We start from the raw sequence: 27920 nt of genomic DNA, 5'->3' as shown, positions 1-27920 counted from the left end.
GCTTTGCTGACTCAGTCTGTTTCTAGAACTGTACATCCGTTATAACCGGTTCAAATTTAATGCAGATCTCAGATCATTTTGGGCCAGTCCAGATGCTAAGATTTCTTAAGACAAGTTTCATTTCTCTAGGGTTAGTTATTTTTGGTCCTATCCTAAATAAAGCCCATAGAAGTGATGTAAAATCTTTAGGCCTAGTCCTCAAGCAACTTATTAAAAAAGTTGTAAAACAAGTGGATATTTTACTTGAGGTCATCAAGCAAGCATCTTCTCATTCACCCAGTAAGGAAATGTTGAAGTCCTCCTGTCGTCTGTTCCACATGATTTATGACAATCCCTGTGTTCTCAGCCATGGTTGACTTTCAACACATACCTTTTGAATGTACAGGAATGACTAGGTATGAGGAGATCTTTGTTTGAACAAATGATGTGCTTATGCATTTACAATTTGTTTTGCAAATAGACCTAGGTCCAGCAAAAAACTGAGATTCCAAATCCACATTTATTTTTTAAAGCAATCTTTTCTCTCTTTCCCCCCAGATACTTCTGGTATGGTGTTCGACACTAACTTGAAAATGGTTATGTCCCAGGGAGGGACGTTTGAGAGAATGAAGGAGAAGGTAAGGACTGAAAAGGATCATACACCAAAAGATTTCTCTCTAGGTTTGAGTACATTCCAATGGATTTGAATACAATTCCAGTTTTGCTAGGATGGGCCTCTTTTTATATCTGTTGTGTAAATTTCAAAAATATTCTAAAAAATATTGAGAGTTATAAACATGGCGCATACCATACACATGCATGTTTTCCATTATAAAGCCTTCCTAAAACTTGGTGTGTATGAACTAGGATTATAGCCTCGCCTGAAAAATGTCATCATTCACTATGGTGACAATAACACCCTTTATTTGTTGTATAATTTGGAACTATTTGAATTAGTCTATGGAAGTTTCTAAAAATAAAAAGCAATGGTTAATTTTATCACAATTCTGTGTAAGTGTGGGTGGAATGTTTTGATATTTTGCCATGACGTTTTCTATTTAAATATGCATGCTGACTATAGCGAGTGCCATACACTGTCCTTGCATTCTGCAAGATTAATTATATATTCAAAACAATTTAAAAGTAAATGCTACAGCCTAGTGTTTCCTCTGGAGAAAACAATAATGCAGTGGGGGGGAAAGGATGTAAAGGTTATTTTAACATATTGGTCCATGCATATAGCCTATGTATGATCCATATTATCAGGTATGCAATAAGCATTATCACCTGTAGCCCAATTAATGCAGCATAGTGGCTAAAAATAAATAAATTGGGTAAATTGCCAAATGTAGTATTTTAACTAGTTAGTATCCTATTTATTAATTTGATGTCCTATAAAACTTTCATAAACACAGTAAATAGAATGTAGGTCTACCTGTTAGGGTCACTTGGGTAACACGGCCTCTGCCTGTACTTCTCACATAAACCACTTTGTCACAACCCCCCCCCCCCAAACACTTTCCCTGGTTGCCACTTCTCTCGCTCAACAAAAAATGTAATCTGCCCCATCACTCCCCAAAAATTATTTTGAGCTAGGGTAGCATTTTTTTTTTTACCCCAAGTTACCCTACAATTGACCCAGGTTAGATTTAGCTGTACTCTTCCCTATGCACTCAGGGAAAATTGGGTAACCTGCTTTATTATGAAACTGCTAAAAACTCTTGGTTTTAAAATGGTGCAGGTCACGCATATTTAGGAGAAAATCTGAGATCGCTCTCTTTTCAGTGGTGTAAAAATACTAAGCAATTGTTTTGCAGTGACTGTACTTTTGTATTTATACTTGACAACATTCCTAAAGAAAATAATGTAGTTTTCACTCCATACATTTTTGCCTGACACCCAAATGTACTTGTTACATTTTGAATGCTTCGCTGGACAGGAAAATGGTCCAATTCACACACTTATAAAGAGAATATCCCTGGTCATCCCTACCGCCTCTGATCTGGCGGACTCACTAAACACATGCTTTGTTTTGTAAATTATGTCTGAGTGTTGTAGTGTGCCCAGGCTAATAAATAAACAAGAAAATGGCGCTGTCTAGTTTGCTTAATATAACTTTTGATACTTAAGTGTATTTAAAACCAAATACTTTTAGACTTTTACTCCAGTAGTATTTTACTGGATAACGTGACTTTTACTTGAGGCATTTTCTATTAAGGTATCGTATTACTTTAACTCAATTGGGAACTATGACAATTGGGAACTTTTCCACCACTGCCTCGTAACCAAGGCCATTAAAACTGCTGTTTTCCCAGTGATTACAAGAATTGTTGTGCATTGACTGCTTGTAAAAATGCATGTTTCCTATAGTGCTCTTAAATTGAAGGAATATTTTAGGAATATAATTGAGGAATATTTATCTCACATAGAACACACAACAACAAGCCAACTAGGTAAATATTCTGAACAAAAATATAAACGCAACATGTAAAGTATTGGTCTCATGAGCTGCAAAGGAATGTTCCATGCAAACAAAAAGTTGTGCACAAATTTGTTTACGTCCCTGTCAGTGAGCATTTCTCCTTGGCAAGATTTCCATCCACCTGACAGGTATGGCATATCAAGAAGCTGATTAAACAGCATGATCAATACACAGGTGCACCTTGTGTTTGTGACAATAAAATGCCACAAATGTGCTGTTTTGTCACAACACAATGCCACAGATGTCTTCAGTTTTTGAGGGAGCAGGCAATTGGCATGCTGACTGCAGGCAGAGCCGGGCGGCCCTATACGCTCACTACGCAAGTTGCATAGGGCCCCGCAAATTATGCAAGGGCCCCGCCTCCCCCCGTGTCAAAGCGGGTGTCAATGTTTACAACTTGGATGAGAGGATGAAGCGGAACTATCCTTCTGGTCACGAAAGGAGAAAGAAAGAAAAAACACCATGAGAGTGAATTGCGGGAACAGCAATCAGGCAAACCTGTTTTCTCCTCTCCAAGTTTGATGTCGGCAAATAACAGTAACGTTAAGTTGATGTGCTAGATTGCAGTGCATCTCTTGGTCTGTCTGTCTTGCTTGCTCTCCAGCCACTTCTAGGGCTGTGTTCTGTGAATTTGTGCCTGACAAAAGTGAGTGAAATACAACTATTTATTACGTTTGATAAATGACAACGGTGTATATAGACTGCAGCTCGGAAAAGATAACATTGCGCGTGAACATGCACGAAATGAAACTTGCGCTTTCCAGCAGCAACCTCTCCACAGAGGTTGCTGCTGGAAAGCGCAATTTTAATTTTTTTATTTTACCTTTATTTTACTAGGCAAGTCAGTTAAGAACAAATTCTTATTTTCAATGACGGCCAACGACAGATTTGTACCTTGTCAGCTCGGGGGGTTTGAACTTGCAACCTTCCGGTTACTAGTCCAACGCTCTAACCACTAGGCTACCCAGCCGCCCTGCAATTTTCCAGTCCAGACAATATAGGAGTGTGATGGCACTCCTCATAGGCGCACGTCATTTTCAAACAAGACAATGATTATCTAGTCTCACAGTCAAGATTTAGTTATAACTCTGGACTAATGCAAGATGGAAAGCAATGGATTGACATTGACTATTGATTTATATATTGCATTTTAAATGTTGATTAGCTGAGCAAACTGGGCAATATGGAAGCACATCTCTCAGTAAATAATAACCAACTATTCAGCCAAGCCATAGTATTGTATATTTGAAAATGTATAAATGGAAATCTGGGGGAGACAGTTGGAATGGGCTTGATGCAGCTGATAAAATTAACAATATTGTTATCGATAATGTACAGGTGCTATACTTAAGTTTGTCAGTAGAGGAGATGCTGGATCATCAGCCAGTACAAGCACAGACTCAGTTGATCCATATCCAGCCTCAGCAAGTACTAACACAGACCCAGTACTGGCAGCTTCAGCAAGTACTAACACAGACCCAGGTGAAGTACAGGCAGCCTCAGCCAGTACTAGCACAACCAGAGGTGTACAGCCAGCACCAGATACAAGCAACTCAGACCCTAATAGAACAGTTGCTGCTCCACCAAATGACCCAGCAGATTGGCCCCAATCTTAACAGACTTTATGTGGACTGAGTTAGTGCGCAGAGGTCCATTCCAACCATGGATTTTTCGTACCGTAAAGACAAGTCTAGAAGAGGTTTCCATTCAGGCATATTACAAAGACAGCTGTCAAATGGGGAAAAGATTACCAGGAGCTGGTTTTCATACTCAATCAAAAACAACGCCGTGTATTGTTTTTGCTGTAAGCTTTTTTTTTTTTTTTTTCAATTTAAAGTTTAAAGTTTTCTTGTTTTTCAATCAACCAACAAAACACATTCCACATTCACAGGTGAAAGGCTTAAAAAAATAAAAGTCAAAAAATATTATAATACATTTGAAAAAATAAAAATACAATTAAAATGAATGATAAAGTCAAATAAAAACATTTATTTTTCCTAATCTATTTATTTTCCTTGGTGCATACATACACATACTCAAAAACAAAATTAAAATAAAAACACAACACTTGCAGCAGCACTATCAAGGTTCTTATCAGCTATTTCGAGCATTCGCTGAGACGACGGGCCAATAATTCGTTTTTAGGTTTTACAGTACCTTACACAACATGTATCTGCGCATTTCCCTAGTCACCCCGTTCACTCTGTCCAGTTTGAAATATAGTTGAATAGTGGAGACCAGAGTCTATCAAACTTGGGCTGTCTCTTGTGAAGGTCATAAGTGAGCTTTTCAAGAGGAAGAAAGTCAACAATCTGGTCAATCCACATTTTAAATGTAGGAGGGGTATTAGAGGCCCACAATAGAAGAATACATTTCTTAGCAAAGTATTTAATAGTCATAAGCAAATTGTCTCTGTCAGGATCAAGAACAAAGTCCTGCTGGGCATTAAGAAGATAGATACACGGGGTCATATCAAACTGTACCTCTAGTATTTTCTGTGCGTAAGCTCTTTTCTACAAAATAATAAAGGAAGGTGTGAATGACTGGTTAAATATCAACACCATTCTGAAACACCATGAGGGTAGTCCTGAACACAAACAATATGATTAAGTGGAGAGAACTTGATCCGCGCCTAAGTCGGGGACAGACTCTTGACCAGATACCAATTACCATTTGAGGCTGAAGGAAAGGAATTGCGGGATGTCCTTACACATTTAATAAGTACCACCCAGTCTCTGGCTGAAAGAAACCTAGCAGTCAGGGGTTCATCAGACAAACTCTTCCAACCAGATAATGGAAACTTCCTAAAAGAGGTTAAATTACTGGTCAAATTTGACACCGCTATGGAAAATCATCTCAGCAAAATTAAAGATGAAGAAACACATGCTCATTACCTTGGGAGGCACACACAGAATGAGCTGATACAGATTGTGAGTGACAAGATTCTGGAAGCAATAGTGAATCAAGTAAGAGACTCCAAGTACTTCTCCATTATCTTGGACTGTACACCTGACATTAGTCACCAGGAGCAAATGTCCATTATTCTGAGAAGTGGAGCTTTAAAGGGAAAGCCAGAGATCAAGGAGCACTTCCTTGGCTTTGTGAATGTTGAGGTTACAACCGGCTTCAATCTGTCCACTGTCGTCTTAGATAAGCTGAATGAGCTCAAGATTCCATTTGAAGATTGCAGAGGACAAGCTTATGATAATGGGGCCAACATGAAGGGCAAGCATCAAGGAGTACAAGCCAGACTGCTGAAAAAAAATCCCAGAGCTGTGTTCATCTCATGTGGAGCACCTATTCTAAACCTTGTCATTGCAGATGCTGCCAAATCTTTAAAAGATGCAGTTGGGGTTTTTGGGCATGTGCAAAAGCTCTTCACCTTCTTTTCAGCTGCCACACAAAGATAGATTGTTTTGAAGAACCACGTGAACATAACCGTGAGGTCATGGAGTGACACGAGATGGGAGAGTAGGCTCCAAACTGTTCATGCAATCAGGTATCAGGCTTCTGAGGTTCGGGAGGCATTACTGGAAGCCAGACAGGCGATCAACGGTCATGTGGCCAAAGTGGAGGCAGAAGCACTTACAGAGGAAGTTGGGTACTACGGCTTCTTGATTTGCTGTGTCGTATGGTGCGAGACACTGACAATGACAAACAAGGTGAACAAGCTCCTCCAATCCGCCTCAATACAGTTGAATATCGCAGTGAATTTAATCTCAAATGCAAAGGCCTCCCTCACTACATACGGGGAAACTGGATTGTCTGAGGCCCAGACAACAGCGTTGTGAAGAAATCCATGTGGAGGCTGATCTGAAAGAGAAAAGACTGAGAAATAGCAGGAGGCATTTCAGCTTTGCATGTCCTAATGAACCAGTGACTGATGCACTGAAAAACCTTGGAAGTCAACTACTTTAACATTGTGGTCGACTCTGCTGTGATATCAATGGATGAGAGATTTGAAACACTCAACCAGGTGAAAACGAAATATGGAGTGCTGCACTGCCTCAATGTCCAAAGAGTATTTTAAAGGCCCACTGCATGGAAGTTGAAAACACTCTAAGCTTCAGAGATGACTGTGACATCAGTGGAATGAATCTGGCACACAAGAATCAGAATTTACCTGATCTGCCATCAGATAACGACTGCCTATTTGAGCTGCTTTCCTTTCTCTGTGAGAAAAACCTGGAGGAACTATTTTTCCTAACCTTTGGATAGCACGAAGAATTACAGTCGCCCTACCAGTAACAGTAGCATCGGCAGAGAGGAGATTTTCAAAATGAAAGCGCATCAAAAGCTTCCTGAGGTCTTCCATGTCACAGGAACGTTTGAGTGGTCTGGCCATCATGAGTATAAATCATGATGTGGGGAAACATGTCCTATGATGACGACATTGATGATTTTGCCTCAGTGCAGAAGAGGAATATTTTGATGGTAAGATTTAAATTCAAATGTTTGCACACTTAGTAACATTTTAAGATAGCCATGAAGTCGACCAATCAAATACTAATTGGAGAGCTGACCCCGCCCCCTCGTCAGGACGCAGCTGTCTCCAATTACCAATGCCTTCTGAAGCTATAAAAGCAGAAGAGATCATTGCTGGGAGGTCATTGCTGAGAGAAAGATCACTGCTGAGAGTGATTGCTGAGGGTTATAGCATATGTTGGTTGTTTCTCAGAAAGAGATTTGGTATGTACTATGTTAGTTGTTGCTGATTGGTTATGTCTGTTGTGTGTCAATAGGATGCAGTGTTTTGATTATTGAAATTGTTTGTGTTATTATGTTTCATTTGTTCCCAGGGGGGGAAGGGGAAGGCACCAAGAGAGTGCTTAGGCATATACCCGTAGTATAGTCACTGTCTAGGCACACTAGGTAAGACCTGGGCAGACCACCCCCTGTATTTACAGTTCCCGCTCAGCCCAGTCAAAACTGTTCGCTGCTCTGGCCCCCCAATGGTGGAACAAACTCCCTCACGACGCCAGGACAGCGGAGTCAATCACCACCTTCCGGAGACACCTGAAACCCCACCTCTTCAAGGAATACCTAGGATAGGATAAGTAATCCTCCTCACCACCCCCCCCCCCCCTTAATGATTTAGATGCACTATTGTAAAGTGGCTGTTCCACTGGATGTCAGAAGGTGAATTCACCAATTTGTAAGTCGCTCTGGATAAGAGCGTCTGCTGAATGACTTAAATGTAATGTAATTTTGGTTAGGACACCAGGTTGTGCTTTGTTAGGTAAGTAGTGGTTAGGCAGGTATGGTAGGAGAGGGGGCTTTAATATTTACTTTCTTTGCTTTGGTGCCGTCCAGCCCCTTTTCCCCAAAATTACCGTGTGACGGAATAAATTCCTTGTAAACGGTACAATTCTCTGCCTTTTGTCATCCTTACTCGCACCTACAGTCCATACCCCTTTCACTTCACGGAGACCTCTGGAGACCAGAGTTGAGTAGCAGGGTGTTGCGTCCCCTCTTCATAGAGGCGTGTGTAACAGCAGTAATATCTAATAAGTAATCTAACAATTTCACAACTATCTTATACACACAAGTGTAAAGGAAGGAATAAAAATATGTACATTAACGTTTATTACATCCAATTTAATTATTGAAGTGGCTAGAGATTTGAGTCAGTATGTTGGCAGCAGCCACTCAAACAGCAATCACTAACTTGACTAGTCTCTCAAAGCACTTCATGATGACGGAAGTGAGTGCTACGGGGCGATAGTCATTTAGCTCAGTTACCTTAGCTTTCTTGAGAACAGGAACAATAATAGTGGCCCTCTTGAAGCATGTGGGAACAGCATGGAAAATGGTTTACATGGCTCACGGGTTTTGCTTAGGGCCCCAGGGAGGTCAGGACCGGCTCTGACTGCAGGAATGTTCACCAGAGTTGTTGCCAGAGAATTTAATATTGATTTCTCTACCATAAGCCGCTTCCAACATAATTTTAGAGAATTTGGCAGTATGTACGGACATCCACACCTGGCTTCGTCACCTGTGGGATCATCTGAGATCAACCATCCAGACAGCTGATGAAACTGAGGAGTATTTCTGTCTGTAATAAAGACCTTTTTGTGGGGGAAAACTCATTATGATTGGCTGGGCCTATGCCCTCTCAGGCACCCCCTGCTCAGTCATGTGAAATCCATAGATTAGGGCCTAAATTAATTCATTTCAATTGACTGATTTCCTTATATGAACTGTAACTCAGTAAAATTGTTGCATTTATATTTTAGTTCACTATAGATACTGTTCTACTATGGGGTTGTCAATTTTTTTCTATTCATTACTTGTTTTGTTTGCAGAGGAAAAGTACATGTCGACTGTTATAGCATCTTCAAAGTTCGTCTCGACAGAAATATTGTTTGATATTTTTATTTCCGTTGTGGCAGTGCCACAGTTAAATGACTGCAGCGGACACATACAGCCCACACATCTATGCAAAAGACGAATTGTTTTTGAATATTTTATCAATAGATAGAAACACAATCTCCTGCCTTGGTATAGATACTTAAGCACTCTGTGCTCCTATCGAACAGCAATATTATAGTCTACCCATATTGTCAAATATTTTACATACGCTACCAGTGTAATTGTTTGCAGTATGCTTTATTTGGCGAAGGAATGTGATGGCCATTGTTTTTTCTTTCAGAAACTAATTGTTGTCGACCTGTCAGCAGAATGTTTGAACATGTTTTGCATCAACTTTTCCCCCCCAACCTAAAATATGCGGTACTGCCTGTGAATTCTAAAAAATAGTCTAGGCTACTCAAAAAAATAAAAATTGCAGTACATACTTCAATATAAAATATCATCTGTCTGTATAAACCACACTGCCTATGGGCTCGCATACAGAATTTTTAAAAATGCATGTAGCCTATTATTATTTTATTTTTTTCACCTTTATTTAACCAGGTAGGCTAGGTGAGAACAAGTTCTCATTTACAACTGCGACCTGGCCAAGATAAAGCAAAGCAGTGCGACACAAACAACAACACAGTTACACATGGAATAAACAAAAACACAGTCAATAATATAAGTCTATATACAGTGTGTGCAAACGAGGTAGGTAGGCAAGAAAATAGGCCAAAGTGGCAAAATAATTACAATATAGCAATTAAACACTGGAGTGAGAGATGTGCAGAAGATGAGTGTGCAAGTAGAGGGGTGCAATGGAGCAAAATAAATACAGTATGGGGATGGGGTAGTTGGATGGGCTATTTACAGATAGCCCATCTGTAAATAGCCCATAAGCTGCTCTGACAGCTGGTGCTTAAAGTTAGTGAGGGAGATATGAGTCTCCAGCTTCAGTGACTTTTGCAGTTCGGGCCAGTCATTGGCAGCAGAGAACTGGAAGGAAAGGTGGCCAAAGTAGGAATTGGCTTTGGGGGTGACCAGTGAAATATACCTGCTGGTGCGCGTGCTACAGGTGGGTGCTGCTATGGTGACCAGTGAGCTAAGGCGGGACTTTACCTAGCAAAGACTTAGATGGACTGGAGCCAGTGGCTTTGGCGACGAATATGAAGCGAGGGCCAGCCAATGAGGACATACAGGTCGCAGTGGTGGGTAGTATATGGGGCTTTGGTGACAAAACGGATGGCACTGTGATGGATACAATCTAATTTAGAGTAGAGTGTTGGAGGCTATTTTGTAGCTGACATCGCTGAAGTCAAGGATCGATAGGATAGTCAGTTTTACGAGGGTATGTTTGGCAGCATGAGTGAAGGATGCTTTGTTGCGAAATAGGAAGCCGATTCGAGATTTAACTTTGGATTGGAGATGCTTAATGTGAGTCTGGAAGGAGAGTTTACAGTCTAACCAGACACCTAGCTATTTATAGTTGTCCACATATTCTAAGTCAGAACCGTCCAGAGTAGTGATGCTGACCGGGCAGGCAAGTGTGGGCATCGATCGGTTGAAGAGCATGCATTTAGTTTTACTTGCATTTAAGAGCAGTTGGCGGCCACAGAAGGAGAATTGTAATGGCATTGAAGATTGTCTGGAGGTTAGTTAACTCCGTGTCCAAAGAAGGGCCAGAAGTATACAGGATGGTGTCGTCTGCATAGAGGTGGATCAGAGAATCACCAGCAGCAAGAGCGAGATAATTGATGTATACAGAGAAAAGAGTTGGCCTGACAATTGAACCCTGTGGCACCCCTATAGAGACTGCTAGAAGTCCGGACAACAGGCCCCCCGATTTGATACACTGAACTCTGTCTGAGAAGTAGTTGGTGAACCAGGCGAGGTAGTCATTTGAGAAATCAAGGCTGTTGAGTCTGCCGATAAGATTGTGGTGATTGACAGAGTTGAAAGCCTTTGCCAGGACGATGAATACAACTGCGCAGTATTGTCCCTTATCGATAGCGGTTATGATATCGTTTAGGACCTTGAGCGTGGCTGAAGTGCACCCATTACCAGCTCGGAAACCAGATTGCATAGTGGAGAAGGTACGGTGGGATTCGAAATGGTCGGTGAGCTGTAAACTTGGCTTATGAAGACCTTAGAAAGGCAGGGTAGGATAGATATAGGTCTAAAGTGTCTCCCCCTTTGAAGAGGGGGATGATCGCGGCAGCTTTCCAATCTTTGGGGATCTCAAAGAGAGGTCGAACAGGCTAGTAATAGGGGTTGCAACAATTTGGGCAGATCATTTAAAAAAGAGAGGGTCCAGATTGTCTAGCTCGGCTTATTTGTAGGCGTCCAGATTTTGCAGCTCTTTCAGAACATCAGCTATCTGGATTTGGGTGAAAGAGAAATGGGGGAATCTTGCGCAAGTTGCTGTAGGGAGTGCAGCGCTGTTGACCGGGGTAGGGGTAGCCAGGTGGAAAGCATGGCCCAGCTGTAGAGAAATGCTGATTGAAGTTCTAAATTATCGTGGATTTATTGGTGGTGACAGTGTTTCCTAGCCTCAATGCAGTTGGCAGCTGGGAGGAGGTGCTCTTATTCTCAATGGACTTTAGTGTCCCAGAACGTTTTGAAGTTTGTGCTACAGGATGCAATTTTCTGTTTGAAAAAGCTAGTCTTTGCTTTCCAAACTGCCTGTGTATATTGGTTCCTAACTTCCCTGAAAAGTTGCATATCGCATGAGGTCAATATCATTCCAGGATACCCGGGCCAGGTCGATTAGAAAGGCCTGCTCGCTGAAGTGTTTTAGGGAGCGTTTGACAGTGATGAGGGGTGGTCGTTTGACCTCAGACCCATTACGGACGCAGGCAGTGATCGCTGAGATCCTGGTTGAAGACAACAGAGGTGTATTTGGAGGGCAGGTTGGTTAGGATATCTATGAGGGTAGATCTATTTACTAGGCTCAATTAAACGAGAGATGTGTATGGTAATTTGATATAGGCCTATGGCTACTTCGGAAATATGAACCCATCACGGACAGAAAAGGTGAGGAATTTATTCTTCCTATAAAATAGGAAATAAATTCTTAAGTCTAATTATTTTACTTGGAATACAACCACTTGTTATAGTGTGTACGTATGGTCTAAAGTTTGCACAAAATTAAGCACATTATCACAAGTTCAGATTTTATAATGCTAACTTCTGTGTAAACTGGCGCACACATGTTGTATGGTATGTTGTAAAAACGCAATATTTAGAAATGAGGCCCCAGGGCCTTGGGATATGTATCACTATGCTAAATATTTTCCTTAATTTGCCAGATCATTCTCTTATTCGTTCTCTTCACAGATTAGTGCCGTCAGGGCCGTTGTTCCCAACAAAAGCAACAATGAGATAGTTCTGGTGTTGCAGCACTTTGAGAACTGCGTTGATAAGGCTGTCCAGGCTTTCCTGGAAGGTATGGGAATGCCATAGTGATCTTTTTTTTAATGAGTATTTAAACCTTGATAATCTGCAACATTGTCTGCATGTCAATGCAGGCTGTTATGGAAAGAGAGCATTCTTCTTAACTCACAATTCATTTTCCCTTCAGGTAGTGCCATTGATATCTTGAAGGAGTGGAATGTAACTGGTAAAAAGAAGGTAACCTTAACTTTGTCCTTTACTTCAGGGTATTGCATTCTGTATGAACGGGCCACATGAGTATGAATGAAATGTATTATGTGTCATGACATTTTAAGTATGGCCTGTCCCTCACAGGATTATGAGACAACACTTTTAAAAAACAAGTTCAAAGGATATACTTCCAGTGACAGACCAATCCAGACTTTGAGCAACAAAACACTTACTTTAAATCCACTTAACGTTGAACTGTAAATGCTAGTCATAGGAAATGTATGTTTAGTTTATTTGGATAGAGATGAGTAAAAATACATTGTTTGTTCAATCATCGGCTGCATTTCACTATAGAGTTTCTAGCTCACACAAATTTTCAACATCCATCCCAGATAATCTGTTTTGTTGTCACCTATCTCCCATTTTGCTTTGAAGTCAGCAGCTCAAGCTGAACATATCTGGTGTCTGTCATGAGGACCTACATTCTGCTCAACCATAGCTAAACTCAGCAACAACAAAAAAAAATCCCTTTTTCAGGACCCTGTCTTTCAAAGATAATTCGTAAAATCCAAATAACTTCACAGATCTTCATTGTAAAGTTTAAACACGGTTTGTCATGCTTGTTCAATGAACCATAAACAAGTAATGAACATGCACCTGTGGAACGGTCGTTAAGACACAAACAGCTTACAGATGGTAGGTAATTAAGGTCACAGTTATAAAAACAGGACACGAGAGGTATTTTTTTTTTTTTTTTTTTATTGTCTCCCCAATTTCGTGGTATGCAATTGTTAGTAGTTACTATCTTGTCTCATTGCTACAACATTATGGGCTCGTACGTGCTCGGGAGAGACGAAGGTCAAAAGTCATGCGTCCTCCGAAACACATCCCAACCAAGCCGCACTGCTTCTTAACACAGCGCGCATCCAACCCGGAAGCCAGCCGCACCAATGTGTTGGAGGAAACACCGTGCACCTGGCGACCTGGTGAGCGTCCACTGCGCCCGGCCCACCACAGGAGACAAGGATATCCCTACCGGCCTAACCCGGGCGACGCTAGGCCAATTGTGCGTCGCCCCATGGACCTCCCCGGACCCAGAGTCTCTGGTGGCACAGCTAGCACTGCGATGCAGTGCCCTAGACCACTGCACCACCCGGGAGGCCACACTAGAGGCATTTCTACTGACTTTGAAAAACACCAAAAGAAAGATGCCCAAGGTCCCTGCTCATCTGCGTGAACGTGCCTTTGGCATGCTGCAAGGAGGCATGAGGACTGCAGATGTGGCCAGGGCAATACATTTCATTGTCCATACTGCGAGACGCCTGAGACAGCGCTACAGGGAGACAGGACGGACATTTGATCGTCCTCGCAGTAGCAGACCACGTGTAACAACACCTGCACAGGATCGGTACATTCAAACATCACACCTGTGGTACAGGATGACAACAACTGCCTGGGTTACACCAGGAACACACAATCCCTCTCTCAGTGCTCAGACTGTCCGCAATAGGCTGAGGGAGGCTGGACTGAGTGCTTGTAGGCCTGTTGTAAGGCAGGTCCTCACCAGACATCACCGGCAACAACTTTGCCTATGGGCATAAACCCACCGTCGCTGGACCAGACAGGACTGGCAAAAAGTGCTCTTCACTGACGAGTCGCGGTTTGTTCTCACCAGGGGTGATGGTCAGATTTGCGTTTATCGTCGAAGGAATGAGCGTTACACCGAGGCCTGAACTCTGGAGTGGGATCGAGGTGGAGGGTCCGTCATGGTCTGGGGCTGTGTGTCACAGCAGCATCGGACTGAGCTTGTCATTGCAGGCAATCTCAATGCTGTGCGTTACAGGGAAGACATGCTCCTCCCTCATGTGGTACCCTTCCTGCAGGCCCAGGAGCCCGGATCTCAATCCCATTGAACACATCTGGGACCTGTTGGCTCGGAGGGTTAGGGCTAGGGCCATTCCCCCCCCCCAGAAATGTCCGGGAACTTGCAGGTGCCTTGGTGGAAGAGTGGGGTAACATCTCACAGCAAGAACTGGCAAATCTGGTGCAGTCCATGAGGAGGAGATGCACTGCAGTACTTAATGCAGCTGGTGGCCACACCAGATACTGACTGTTACTTTTGATTTTGAACCCCTCTTTGTTCAGGGACACACTATTACATTTCTGTTAGTCACATGTCTGTGGAACCTGTTCAGTTTGTCTCAGTTGAATCTTGTGTTCATAAAAATATTTACACGTTAATAAGTTTACTGAAAATAAACACAGTTAACAGTGAGAGGACGTTTCTTTTTTGCAGAGCATATATGCTTGTTATGTATGAACTCCAAAATATGTAAGGTTTTATTGTAGTGGTTAGTCTGACATTGATTCTACAACATCCAGCCCAAGAAGAAAAAGAAGCCCAAGCCCCAGCCTCTGGGAGAGGAGCCTGCTCCAGCCGAAACCACACAGCCTTCGGAGACTGAGAGTACAGAAGCAGTGAATGGGTTCCATGCCAATGGCTCTGTGTTGGACGGAGACTCATTAGACTCTCTGAGTGAGCAGTTGGATTCTGCCTTCTTGGATGCAGCTGAGCTCGAATCTGAGCCTGCCACGTCGGACATTACAGGTATTGCTATAGAGCAGTCTTTTATTTTATCCGTCAGTCCAACTTTGGTTTGTTGAGACTATACTACACTTTTGATAATCCAAACGCCTACCCATCGGAAAATATCACACTACAGTGTCTTTCTCCTTAAAGGTGTGGAAGCAGACTCTTTTTGTAGTGGCCCAAGCACCACCCCTCATCATGCTCAAGGAGGAAGGAATCACCAGCCTCCCCATGGCAACAAGTTCCGTCCCAGAACCAACTCCCAGCAATCATTCACTTCCTCTGTGCTCACCACTGATGAAAGCCAACAGGGATTTTCTGGAGCCAGGAAGATTGGTTAGTGCCAAATGTGCTTTATTTCCTTATTGTTGATACAGAATATTGTCAAATCCATGGGTTTCCTGCAGTCCGATGGTAGATTAGTAGTCCCAGGTGCCTAATCTGTGTATTATCTTATAAAACTAGGATGTGTGCACTGGAGTGTTAATGACAACAGCTCTAGTAATGCTTTGTTTAAGACAAGTGACCTCTGACCCTGTTCTTTGACACTCAGCGCCCAACATTGACCGCTCTGTGAAGGACCTGCAGAGATGCACAGTGTCGCTTACTCGATACAGAGTGTTGGTTAAGGATGAAATGGACTCCTCTATTAAGACCATGAAGCAGACGTTTGCTGAGCTCCAGAGCTGGTATATCCCAACATTAACTCCACTACATTAGTTTGTAAAGTTGTAGTTAATATTTGGAATATTAAATCGTTATGGTGGGATATAACTTACCACAAATTCCATTATTTTTAAGCAGAATGTTTAGCTAAGCAATTTAAGAGATTTGATCACTGAACCAGTTCATTGCTCTCACATCTGCACTACAGCAACCACCACTAGTACCTCTTTTAGCATTACATGTAGCCTATTGCTAACCAGTGTTGTCATAGTTGACAAATGGTGAGTATTGCCAAAATCAAAGTACAGACTCTTAGAAATGTAAATAATCATGGTCAACTTATCGTAGTAAAGAACATGTCATTTCATATCTCTTTCTCCCAACCTCTCTCTTAGTCTAATGGACAGAGAGGTTACTCTGTTAACAGAGATGGACAAAGTCAAAGCAGAAGCCAGTGAGTACAACACCTTTCAATTAGCATTTGGACTTCAATGTACACTGTGTACAAAAAATTAAGAACACCTGCTCTTTCCATGACAAACTGACCAGGTGAAGGCTATGATCCCTTATTGATAGCACTTGTTAAATCCACTTCAGGGACAGGTTAAAGAAGGATTTTTGAACCATGAGACAATTGAGACATGGATTGTGTAATTCAGAGGATGAATTGGTAAGACAAAAGATTTAAGTGCCTTTGAACAAGGTATGGTAGTAAGTGACAAGCGCACCGGTTTGTGTCAGGAACTGCAAAGCTGCTGGATTTTTCACGCTCAACAGTTTCCCTTGTGTATCAAGAATGGTCCACACCCAAAGGACATCCAGCCAACTTGACACAACTGTGGGAAGTGTTGTAGTCAACGTGGGACATGAATTCCTGTGGAATGCTTTTGACACATTGCAGAGTCTGCCCCAACAAATTGAGGATGTTCTGAGGGCAGGGGGAGTGCCAATCAATATTAAGGTCTTCTTAATGTTTTGTACACTCAGTGTTTATTAGACTTTGTTTCTATTATTACTATGTTTCTATGTTTTTTCTGAAAGCCTTTGTCCCAGTTAGGACATTCCATATAGGCTACCTATAGATGTCACATACTCCCTCCCAGTTCATAAGTTAACACGTAACCAACCAGCATTCTTCGAATGTATGTCCTTAAGGTTATTTTTGGCCTTAGGCATACCAGTCTTCAATGTAGTGAAACATGACAGAGCAAGACTGCATATTTCCACAAGTAGGCCATTCTCCCTTTATTATTTACTGCCTCCAAATACAGTGTTGTGTATCCTGAGCTTGGAAAAAGTGAAGTGTCAGGTTTCAAGGGAGACTAAATGCTTTTTTTGTGTCTAGGTGTGTGGGGAATTGAGGGAAGAAGTGAGGGAACTCTAGAGAAGTTCTTTGACATTACAGAAAGTCAAAATTCCTTCAAATGTACCAGTTTCTGCCCTAATCTTCTTCCCTTCCTTTAGGTGTGTGTTACTGTTAATGGATTAGATTTTCTTCCCTTCCCCTTTTAACCTCATGAGGAGAGAAGTATTTTCTGTCATTTGATTCTCCTGAGCAACTGATAAACAAACCGTACGATTCCTCTGTGGGAGTTTTTTTGTGGTTTTTCTTTTTCCCTTCTCAGTCCTGATATTGGTCAGCAGCAGGAAAAGCCTGTGGAGTTATTTAGGGATACAGTGTTGTATTCTGTATGATTTTATTTTGGAAAAACTAGTCAACTAATGGTCTTACCTTCTCATGTTGAGGACATAGCTAGTCCCAAGTTTCAGTATGGTATTGCTTATGTGTGGATCTCTCTCCGTACAACTGAAGGTGTCTGAATATTTGGTGAGCGAGCAGTTGCCTGATATTGTGTATCTGTGTTTAAGTGGCCATTTTGGATGGCCGTCAAAAAAGAGCAGAGGAGCTGCGCAGGCTAACTGACCAATCAGCATCCATGTCTGAGAATCAACTGAGTGAGCTACGAGCGGACATAAAGGTTAGTTGACAACCGCAATAACACTATCTGATGTTGGGTGATTAGGCCTGGCTCGCAGTCTGCATTCCAATTCTTTCCAAAGGTGTTCAATGGGGTTGAGGTCAGGCCTTTGTGCAGGCCAGTCAAGTTCTTCCACCGGTCTCGACAAATCATTTCTGTATGGACCTCGCTTTGTGCACAGGGGCATTGTCATGCTGAAACAGGAATGGGCATTCCCCAAATGGTTGCCACAAAGTTGGAAGCACAGAATAGTCTAGAATGTCATTGTATACTGTAGGGTTAAGATTTCACTTCACTGGAACGAAGGGACCTAGCCCGAACCATGAAATATAGCACTAGACTAGTATTCTTCCTCCACCAAACTTTACCGTTGGCACTATGCATTCGGGCAGGCAGCGTTCTCCTGGCATCCGCCAAACCCAGATCAGACTGCCAGATGGTTAAGTGTGATTCATCAAATCAAATTTTATTGGTCACATACACATGGTTAGCAGATGTTAATACGAGTGTAGCGAAATGCTTGTGCTTTTAGTTCTGACCATGCAGTAATCTAACAATTTCACAGCAACTACCTTATACACACAAGTGTAAAGGAATGAATATATGTACATATAAATATATGGATGAGAGATGGCCGAACGGCATAGGCAAGATGCAGTAGATGGCATAGAGTACAGTACATACATACGAGATGAGTAATGTAGGTTATGTAAACATATAAAGTGGCATTGTTTTTTTGTTTAACCTTTTATTTTAACATTTAAAGTGACTAGTGATACATTTATTACATCCAATTTTGTATTATTAAAGTGGCTAGAGAGGCTTCCTGTGACATCGGGTGGTGTAGGTGTTCTGGAGGGCAGGTAGTTTGCCCCCGGTGATGCGTTGTGCAGACCTCACTACCCTCTGGAGAGCCTTATGGTTGTGGGCGGAGCAGTTGCCGTACCAGGCGGTGATACAGCCCGACAGGATGCTCTCGATTGTGCATCTGTAAAAGTTTGAGTGCTTTTGGTGACAAGCCGAATTTCTTCAGCCTCCTGAAGCCTCCATTTCAGTTTGTCCGTGATGTGTACGCCGAGGAACTTTCCACATTCTCCACTACTGTCCCGTCGATGTGGATAGGGGGGTGCTCCCTCTGCTGTTTCCTGAAGTCCATCTCCTTTGTTTTGTTGAGTTTGAGATTATTTTCCTGACACCACACTCCGAGAGCCCTCGCCATCTCGCCGTTGTTGGTAATCAAGCTTACCACTGTAGTGTTGTCTGCAAACTTGATGATTGAGTTGGAGGTGTGCGTGGCCACGCAGTCATGGGTGAACAAGGGAATACAGGAGAGGGCTGAGAACGCACCCCCATCGCTCCAGAGAACGTGTTTCCAGTGCTCCAGAGGCCAATGGCAGAGTTTGGAACTCTGTCGATGTTTGTCTATGGAGATCGCATGGCTGTATGGCTGTTTAATACACCTGTCAGCAACAGGTGTGGCTGAAATAGCCGAATCCACTCATTTGAAGGGGTATCCACATACTGTAGGTCTTGTCTCCTCTTTTTCCAGCACTTTGTAAGTGAACGCAAGTATGATGAAGACCTGGGAAAAGCTGTGAAATTCACGTTCGAGCTAGAACCACTGAAGACAAGCGTCACAGGATTTGGATCAGGTACATTCCTTTTTTCTTCTCTTTGGTGTCTTTCCTCTTACAGAAACTCACTGTGATCATACAGTATTGCATTGCTGGGGGCGGCAGGGTAGCCTAGTGGTTAGAGCGTTGGACTGGTAACCGGAAGGTTGAAAGTTCGAATCCCCGAGCTGACAAGGTACAAATCTGTCGTTCTGCCCCTGAACAGGCAGTTAACCCACTGTTCCTAGGCCGTCATTGAAAATAAGAATTTGTTCTTAACTGACTTGCCTAGTAAAATAAATAAAAAAATTAATTGCTATTTAGAGGGTAATTAATCAATTGTCTTGATGGTAACGCCCACAGAATTCAATAGAACACATATTTGTATAATAATACTATGTATCTCTATGGTAACGCCTGCCCTCGTGACACCCTCTCCTTTCAGTGTACCACCCTCAGACAGGCTACTCCAGCCGCTCCCGCTGTAGTTCCACCTCCTCGTCCATCACAGGCCCAGGGTCCCTAGAAGCACCACCTCAGTCTCAGCACCAGGGCTCCAGCTTCGAAGGACACCCTACCCATCCGAACAAAACGGTCAGCTCACAAAGCAATCAAACATGCAACTAAAGGAGTTGCTAACTGTTTTCAGTCATGTTTCCTTCGGAGTAAAAATATTAAACATGATATGATTGCTTTGTGTTTTAAGTGTGATTTTAATCTGCACCTTTCAGACTTTCCAAGGCAACAGGCGGTATACGGCGGGCCCGGGATACTACTCCGGTGGTCAGCGGTATAATGGCGGCTCCTATCGCGACAGGAACACCAATCGCGGAGGCTACCGCTCCGAGGGTTACCAAGGCTACCAGGGCAACCAAGGCCAAGGTGACGGCCCCAGCCATCCTACCAGCACTGTAACACAATCCTCCAACTCCACAAGAGGCCCTTCCAACTCCACTCCATCCTCTTCTTACCGTCAAGACCACCCTTCTCATAATGGTCTGCCCCAAAGGCCTCCGCGGACACACTGCCCCTGACACCGGAACTACCTGGCTTAAAACCCCCTACTAAACCTGGCACTCCACCCTTGATACCCTGCCCCTTCCACCCCACTAACTCCTTTTTGATGAAGAATAGAATACAAGTTTACATCTTTTTGTCAAATGAGCTCTAGTGCCACCCATAGGCAAAACCATTCATCCACCAAACTTGAAAATCTGCTAATAAGACCTATTTTCTCATGCCTGTTGATTGAGCAACATTTTGCTACTTCAGAGGCCAGTGTTATCTGATGATGAGTTCAGCACAGAGACTGAGGTGATTTTTGTGCACTGCTAAAATGCATTTTTATTTAATTTTTTCTTCTCAAGCATCAAATTCATTTTGGTTGCCTTTTTTTTGTTTTGTAGTCCATCACCATTTTAGTTCAATATGTTATGGCATGCTTGCTAGTATGTATGGAAGACATGGCATACAATCAACACTACATAAGTTTATTTGTATCCAATTCATTTAGAGCTTTCCATAAATACTGGTTGTGTCTGTAAATAATATGTACTCCTTGAACTGGACAAAGAATCCGTTTATAATTAGAACTAGAGGCAATCACTTTGGATGTTGCCTGATGGCAGTTGTTTATTCCCTCCCTCACATGTATGAGAATAGTTTAGTGGATAGTTGTCCTGTCCTTCTCTATATTGTTATTGTATAATCCAAGGAGAAGGCTCGATTTCTTTATTACATACATATTTAATTATGAATTATTCCACTTCTCAAGTCTCAGGTATGAGAAGGGAACCCCCACTCCCCTACACCTACAGTCTGAATTTGGACTTCCCTTTGTTAGAAGTACATATATTTAGGTGTTATTTGGTCTACTCTTATTTTCAGTGCATCTCAGACAGGACCATAAACGGCACACACTGTGATACATGGCAAGCATGTCAAGTGTAACTTTGTCTTTCTCGAAATGCAGAGATGCCTGCATCACAAACATCAGTGCACGTTCTTGTGGGGTTTTTTTTACATCTCAAAAAGCGAGCTTTGTCCTTTTTTAATGTTAACTTTCCTCTTGATCATTTCCTTGAAGGGGAAAAAAATCGGATCAAATTTGTGAATGCTGTTTCGATCTCAGTTCAAATACGTTTTATGTCTACTGACTTGGGACTGATTTAAGATTCTTAGTAACGTATACAATAACTTAACAAAATCTGGAGAATTATCTGATTGTTTCCCCTTGTACACTGCCTGGAGGCATAATGTTGCTTTTCGGATTTGCTTTTTTCCCCTGATAATGTTCTTTTGAAATGGGGCTTGGTTCACCATTTACCGAAAGCAAAGCGGTGTCGTTTCAAACTGCAAGGCATGTGTATATAAGGTTATACAGCTGTAACCTCTGTGTACCAAAGGGTCATACCTGATGAGTAGAAGAATTGAGAGAACCCCCTCCATCTCCTCCAATATTACTGGTGGGAAGTTATCCATAGGAATACCTTTGTGTTTTAGATATGTTATAAACATAGGTACTGAAGTCTTCTTTTCATAATATAATTTGGCCATGAGGAAAATGTCTTCATTTTTGTTATATTGCACATCAACATAAAGATTATGTAGTTCTTGTTTGTTCAATGGTTTACAAAGTCTTCTGGGGAAGTACAAAGTGTATACAGCAGGGTAGATCAGTTGGCATGTATCAGCAACTGTGCTTGAGCACATAAAGCTTGGTAGCCAACTCCAGGAGCTTCCTGCCTTCAGCAAATTCTTCCTAATCTCAGATCTGCACTGTAAATTTAGGCCTATTTTCAGTAATCTGAATGCACAGTAGGCCTACTCTTCAATTGCGGAGATGCATGCACTGCATTTTCTCTCCACAACCTATTGCTAGTTGTTACCTTAAGGTAGCTTCAAGCATGTACATGCAGTATTTCTTACAGTTGTCTAAAAACTAGAGTTATTCTCTATGGGTAATTATTTATGCCTGTCCATCTCTTTTACCAAGTGTAAGAACTCACATTCACAACTATCTGGTGATCACCAAAGAGAAAAACATTTCCTTTTTTCTTTCTCTGCCTATAAAAAAACTTCATTGTTTTCCAATTGGATAATCTATTCTAGATTGAGTAGCATGTTAATTTTTTTCTTTTACGTTTTATTTCTTTACTGTGTGTATTTAAAGCTATAATTCTGTTGCGCTCACATGGGGCATTTTGTATGTTATATACATGCTGAGCATATGGTTTACCCCTGAAATAGTTCAGTCATATGGACTGAACTAACAATCTAGTTCAGTCCAATTCTTCCAGTGCAAACTGTAAACTTAAGTGCCTTCTCTTGCCTCCATCCAATTCATACACCCCCCTCCTTACAGCAACCATGAGGTATGGACCAAAGACATCTGCCCTCCCCATACATTCTAATACACCTCCACCCCCATATGCGGAAAGGCACACTTTTAATTTACTATTAAACTTTGCAATACATAAGCAGGTGTCCTTTGTCTTCATATGCTTTTCATGGGCACAGTTCAAGGTGACTGTATTTTACAGATTCATATGTCAATTTAACTGTAAGCAAAGTAAATGGCGATAGTCATATCACTTCTCATTGTATGGTTAACTATATAAGAATTATGTAATTCAATTTGCCATATTTGAGCAAGTAAGGTGGTTTAAGATGTTGTGGCAGAGGCTTGATGGGACAAGTCTAAATCTCAGTTTAGAATATTTGCATGAAAATCTGTCGCCAATTGGATGGAAACCTAGCTAGATAAAGTATAAAATGTAATTGTGTGGCTACCAACCTCAAGAATGAAAACAATGGAATGATAAATTGGATTCTGAACAAACAAGTTTATCTAAACAAAGATGGATGATCATAAGGTCCCAAGATCCAGTGGATCCTCTCTTGAATTATCAGGTGGTCAAGTTAACTATTACTACAGATGGTCCTAGATCTGGTCATGACTGGGTGAAGTGCCTTGGTGATGACACTGGCAATGCTAGTGAAGAGAGACTGTCTTTTGGTGCCAGAGCCAGAATGTCAGTTCTCCAAATGGGTTGGAAGGTGATGTAAAAGGACAGCTGTACTGTAAGTCTAATTAGAGAGAGTTAGTGAGGATCCCATAGTCATAAAACATTTCACCACAGTTCAAAAACTAATTTGCACATGCTCAGCATCCCAACATATTACAGAGTAGTGAGATGGTGACAGACTGCTGACAAATATCTATGGTGTTAACAAGTGTCATATCCTGACATGAGATAAATCAATTCTGTGCATGAGCTAAAATCAGGGCCTAGACCCACTATACCCATCAACAGTAACACTTCAAAATTGTATGGACAAGATGTGTATTCAACAAAAAATGTTTGGGATTTTTTCGATTTACCGTTTATATGATCATCAGAGGTGGCTTCCTTATGAATGATCATAAGTGTCCTCAAGTGGATCCTCTCTCAGAAGATCAAAAGAGGGGTAGATGGCCAGTGGATCCACTTTGTTCTGGAAGGTCATAGAAAAGTGTTAACATAAGTCACTAAGCTGTCAGAAACAGAAATTCTGATAATTCCCAATCATTGTAATTCACTAGCAATTAAAACTGATGGTTCATAAACACAGCATAAAATGTCAAAATAGAGACGCTTAACTAAATAAAGTGTTATTAATTCAAAGACTTTCAAACCATACCTTTGCTTTCAACTTTGGCATCTTCTGCATTTTATGTGTCTTAGGCAGCTTTGGCAACAAGCCAAACCTCTTCTGACTCTCATCCTTAGGGAGTCTATCACTTGCTGCCGCGGCAAGTGATTTGGCATTTCCAGATAATGAGATCGCCTTACTTGGATGTCCGGAGAGAAGCAAAACAGAGGAGAGGAGGAAAGCTGGGGCAGCAAGGAATTCATTGGGGGGAGCAGTGCTTATCTCCTTTACCAGAGACCAGGCTATGACTCTAGGGACCTCTGCACTGCACTGCTCCACTGCCTGGTGCAATTCGATTGCAGAACCCTTTTCCTGCAGCAGGTCCTTGTACACTGCTTCAACTACCTCATCAGGAGGTGCCCGACTAGGGGAAGATGATTCCTCATCAACGGACATTCCGTTGACCTCTGCCAACAGTGTCAACACAGATCCACTGACAGACAGGGCTTTCTCAATCAGCTCTGGCTCTGACTGAGGAGGAGATCCATCGGCATTCTTCCGGATCTTGAAGAGGAGTGCACATACCAAGCTATGCACAGACCCACTGGAGAAGGAAACCACGGGTGTAGATGGAGTTCCTGTAGCTGTGGACTGAGATTGTGTTGTATTGCATAGACTTGGGGTGGCACTGCCACAGACTTTGGGTAGGACTTCTTGGGGACCAGAGGAATTAGCTTTGTTAGACAAAGTAGAAGTGAAACTCTGTTCGGTATTGTTTAGCTTTTTCTTCTTCTGCAGACAAAAGCTAGGGAAATAGGATCTCTCTTGCCTGTTATTGGTTTGCTTTCCTTGAGCAATAGTGTTAAGAGATGACTCAGACATTTTTTCTACGCTAATCACTCTAGCCACAGACGAAGCAATGGCTTTGGAGACTTCTGTACTGCACTCCTCTATTGCAAGGTGCAATTGCTCAACTGATTGGCACAATTCTATGGCAGATCCCTTTTCTTGGAGCAGGTCCTGGCACACGTCATCAACAAACTTAGCTTTGTCAGACAAAGTAGAAACGGAACTCACTTTGGCTTTATTTTGCACCTTCTGTGGACAACAACTGGGGAAATAGGATCTCTCTCGCCTGTTTTTGGTTGTCTTTCCTTGAGCCTTAGTTATGGTGAGAGATGGCTCAGGCATTTTGTCAGTGGTGATTCCCGGAACCACAGACAAAGCAATGGCTCTGTGCACCTCTGCACTGAACCCGCCTGCTGCCTGGTGCAAATCCAACACTGATTCGATCGAATCCTCTTCGACTTTCAAGAGAAGGGCATTCATTACACTATTCACAGACTCATTGCTGATCAATTCCAATGGGGATGAGGATCTTGCCACCGTGAACTGACTTGAAGTGGCCTGAAACTCTTGTACATCTTCCTGGGAATTATATTTATCTGAAGCCAGATTTTTAGTCAGACTTACAAGGGACATTGTCTCTGGTTTCTTTTGACTAAGATCAAAGAATTGGGGAAATCTCTCTGCACTGCAATCTAATGCCAGGTGCAATTGCTCAACAGATTGGCACAGTTTTATGGCAGATCCCTTTTCTTGAAGCAGGTCCTCGCATATGTCGTCAACAAACATAGCTTTGTCAGACAAAGTAGAAACTGAACTCACTTTGGCTTTCTTTTGCTCTTTCTGTGGACAACAACTAGGGAAATAGGATCTCTCTCGCCTGTTTTTGGTTGTCTTTCGTTGAGCCTTAGTGCTGGTGAGAGATGGCTCAGGCGTTTTGTCAGTGCTGATTGCCGGAACCACAGACAAAGCAATGGCTCTGGGAACCTCTGCACTGAACTCCTCTACTGCCTGGTGCAATTCCAAAACTGATTCCACCGAATTCTCTTTGACTTTCGAGAGAAGGGCATTCATTACACTATGCACAGACCCATTGGAGATCAATTCCACTGGGGATGGGGTTCTTGCCTCCGTGGATAGACTTGAAATGGCCTGAAATTCTTGAACATCTTCCTGAGAATTAGTTTTGTCTGAAGCAAGACTTACAAGGGACATTGTCTCTGGTTTCTTTTGACTAAGACCCAAGTAATGGGGAATTCTCTCTGAACTGCAATCATCTACTGCAAGGTGCAATTGCTCAACTGATTGGCACAATTTTATGGCAGATCCCTTTTTTTGGAGCAGGTCCTGGTACACGTCATCAACAAACTTAGCTTTGTCAGACAAAGTAGAAACGGAACTCACTTTGGCTTTCTTTTGCTCCTTCTGTGGACAACAACTAGGGAAATAGAATCTCTCTCGTCTGTTTTTGGTTGTCTTTCCTTGAGCCTTAGTGATGGTGAGAGATGGTTCAGGAATTTTGTCAGTGCTGATTGCCTGAACCACAGACAAAGCCATGGCTCTGGGAACCTCTGCACTGAACTCCTCTACTGCCTGGTGCAATTCCAAAACTGATTCAACCGAATTCTCTTTGACTTTCGAGAGAAGGGCATTCATTACACTATGCACAGACCCATTGGAGATCAATTCCACTGGGGATGGGGTTCTTGCCTCCGTGGATAGACTTGAAATGGCCTGAAATTCTTGAACATCTTCCTGAGAATTAGTTTTGTCTGAAGCAAGACTTACAAGGGACATTGTCTCTGGTTTCTTTTGACTAAGACCCACGTAATGGGGAATTCTCTCGGAACTGCACTCATCTACTGCAAGGTGCAATTGCTCAACTGATTGGCACAATTTTATGGCAGATCCCTTTTTTTGGAGCAGGTCCTGGTACACGTCATCAACAAACTTAGCTTTGTCAGACAAAGTAGAAACGGAACTCACTTTGGCTTTCTTTTGCTCCTTCTGTGGACAACAACTAGGGAAATAGAATCTCTCTCGTCTGTTTTTGGTTGTCTTTCCTTGAGCCTTAGTGATGGTGAGAGATGGTTCAGGAATTTTGTCAGTGCTGATTGCCTGAACCACAGACAAAGCCATGGCTCTGGGAACCTCTGCACTGGTCTCCTCTACTGCCTGGTGCAATTCCAAAACTGATTCAACCGAATTCTCTTTGACTTTCGAGAGAAGGGTATTCATTACACTATGCACAGACCCATTGGAGATCAATTCCACTGGGGATGGGGTTCTTGCCTCCGTGGATAGACTTGAAATGGCCTGAAATTCTTGAACATCTTCCTGAGAATTAGTTTTGTCTGAAGCAAGACTTACAAGGGACATTGTCTCTGGTTTCTTTTGACTAAGACCCAAGTAATGGGGAATTCTCTTGGAACTGCACTCATCTACTGCAAGGTGCAATTGCTCAACTGATTGGCACAATTTTATGGCAGATCCCTTTTTTTGGAGCAGGTCCTGGTACACGTCATCAACAAACTTAGCTTTGTCAGACAAAGTAGAAACGGAACTCACTTTGGCTTTCTTTTGCTCCTTCTGTGGACAACAACTAGGGAAATAGAATCTCTCTCGTCTGTTTTTGGTTGTCTTTCCTTGAGCCTTAGTGATGGTGAGAGATGGTTCAGGAATTTTGTCAGTGCTGATTGCCTGAACCACAGACAAAGCCATGGCTCTGGGAACCTCTGCACTGGTCTCCTCTACTGCCTGGTGCAATTCCAAAACTGATTCAACCGAATTCTCTTTGACTTTCGAGAGAAGGGTATTCATTACACTATGCACAGACCCATTGGAGATCAATTCCACTGGGGATGGGGTTCTTGCCTCCGTGGATAGACTTGAAATGGCCTGAAATTCTTGAACATCTTCCTGAGAATTAGTTTTGTCTGAAGCAAGACTTACAAGGGACATTCTCTCTGGTTTCTTTTGACTAAGACCCAAGTAATGGGGAATTCTCTCGGAACTGCACTCATCTACTGCAAGGTGCAATTGCTCAACTGATTGGCACAATTTTATGGCAGATCCCTTTTTTTGGAGCAGGTCCTGGTACACGTCATCAACAAACTTAGCTTTGTCAGACAAAGTAGAAACGGAACTCACTTTGGCTTTCTTTTGCTCCTTCT

The 27920-nt window shown here is 42.3% G+C and overlaps 1 protein-coding gene across 2 annotated transcripts in view; it reads left to right on the top strand.

Moving 5' to 3' along the window:
• LOC135504174 (spermatogenesis-associated serine-rich protein 2-like) overlaps positions 1 to 22745 on the top strand; it is a 52522-nt gene extending 29777 nt beyond the window's left edge. For both annotated transcript variants that reach the window (XM_064922516.1, XM_064922515.1), the window contains exons 3-13: positions 538 to 617; positions 12152 to 12260; positions 12396 to 12445; positions 14801 to 15026; positions 15159 to 15344; positions 15562 to 15697; positions 16070 to 16128; positions 17544 to 17653; positions 19203 to 19305; positions 19712 to 19860; positions 19998 to 22745. In XM_064922516.1, the coding sequence (XP_064778588.1) occupies positions 538 to 617; positions 12152 to 12260; positions 12396 to 12445; positions 14801 to 15026; positions 15159 to 15344; positions 15562 to 15697; positions 16070 to 16128; positions 17544 to 17653; positions 19203 to 19305; positions 19712 to 19860; positions 19998 to 20300 (1511 nt within the window). In that variant the 3' untranslated portion in view covers positions 20301 to 22745. The remainder of the gene's footprint in view (positions 1 to 537; positions 618 to 12151; positions 12261 to 12395; positions 12446 to 14800; positions 15027 to 15158; positions 15345 to 15561; positions 15698 to 16069; positions 16129 to 17543; positions 17654 to 19202; positions 19306 to 19711; positions 19861 to 19997) is intronic.
• The last annotated feature ends 5175 nt before the right edge of the window (positions 22746 to 27920 follow it).

This window comes from Oncorhynchus masou, chromosome 18 (assembly GCF_036934945.1).
Source record: "Oncorhynchus masou masou isolate Uvic2021 chromosome 18, UVic_Omas_1.1, whole genome shotgun sequence".
Lineage (NCBI taxonomy): Eukaryota > Metazoa > Chordata > Actinopteri > Salmoniformes > Salmonidae > Oncorhynchus > Oncorhynchus masou.
Note: the sequence above shows the minus strand (reverse complement) of the source record. Positions and strands in the feature narration are given on the sequence as shown.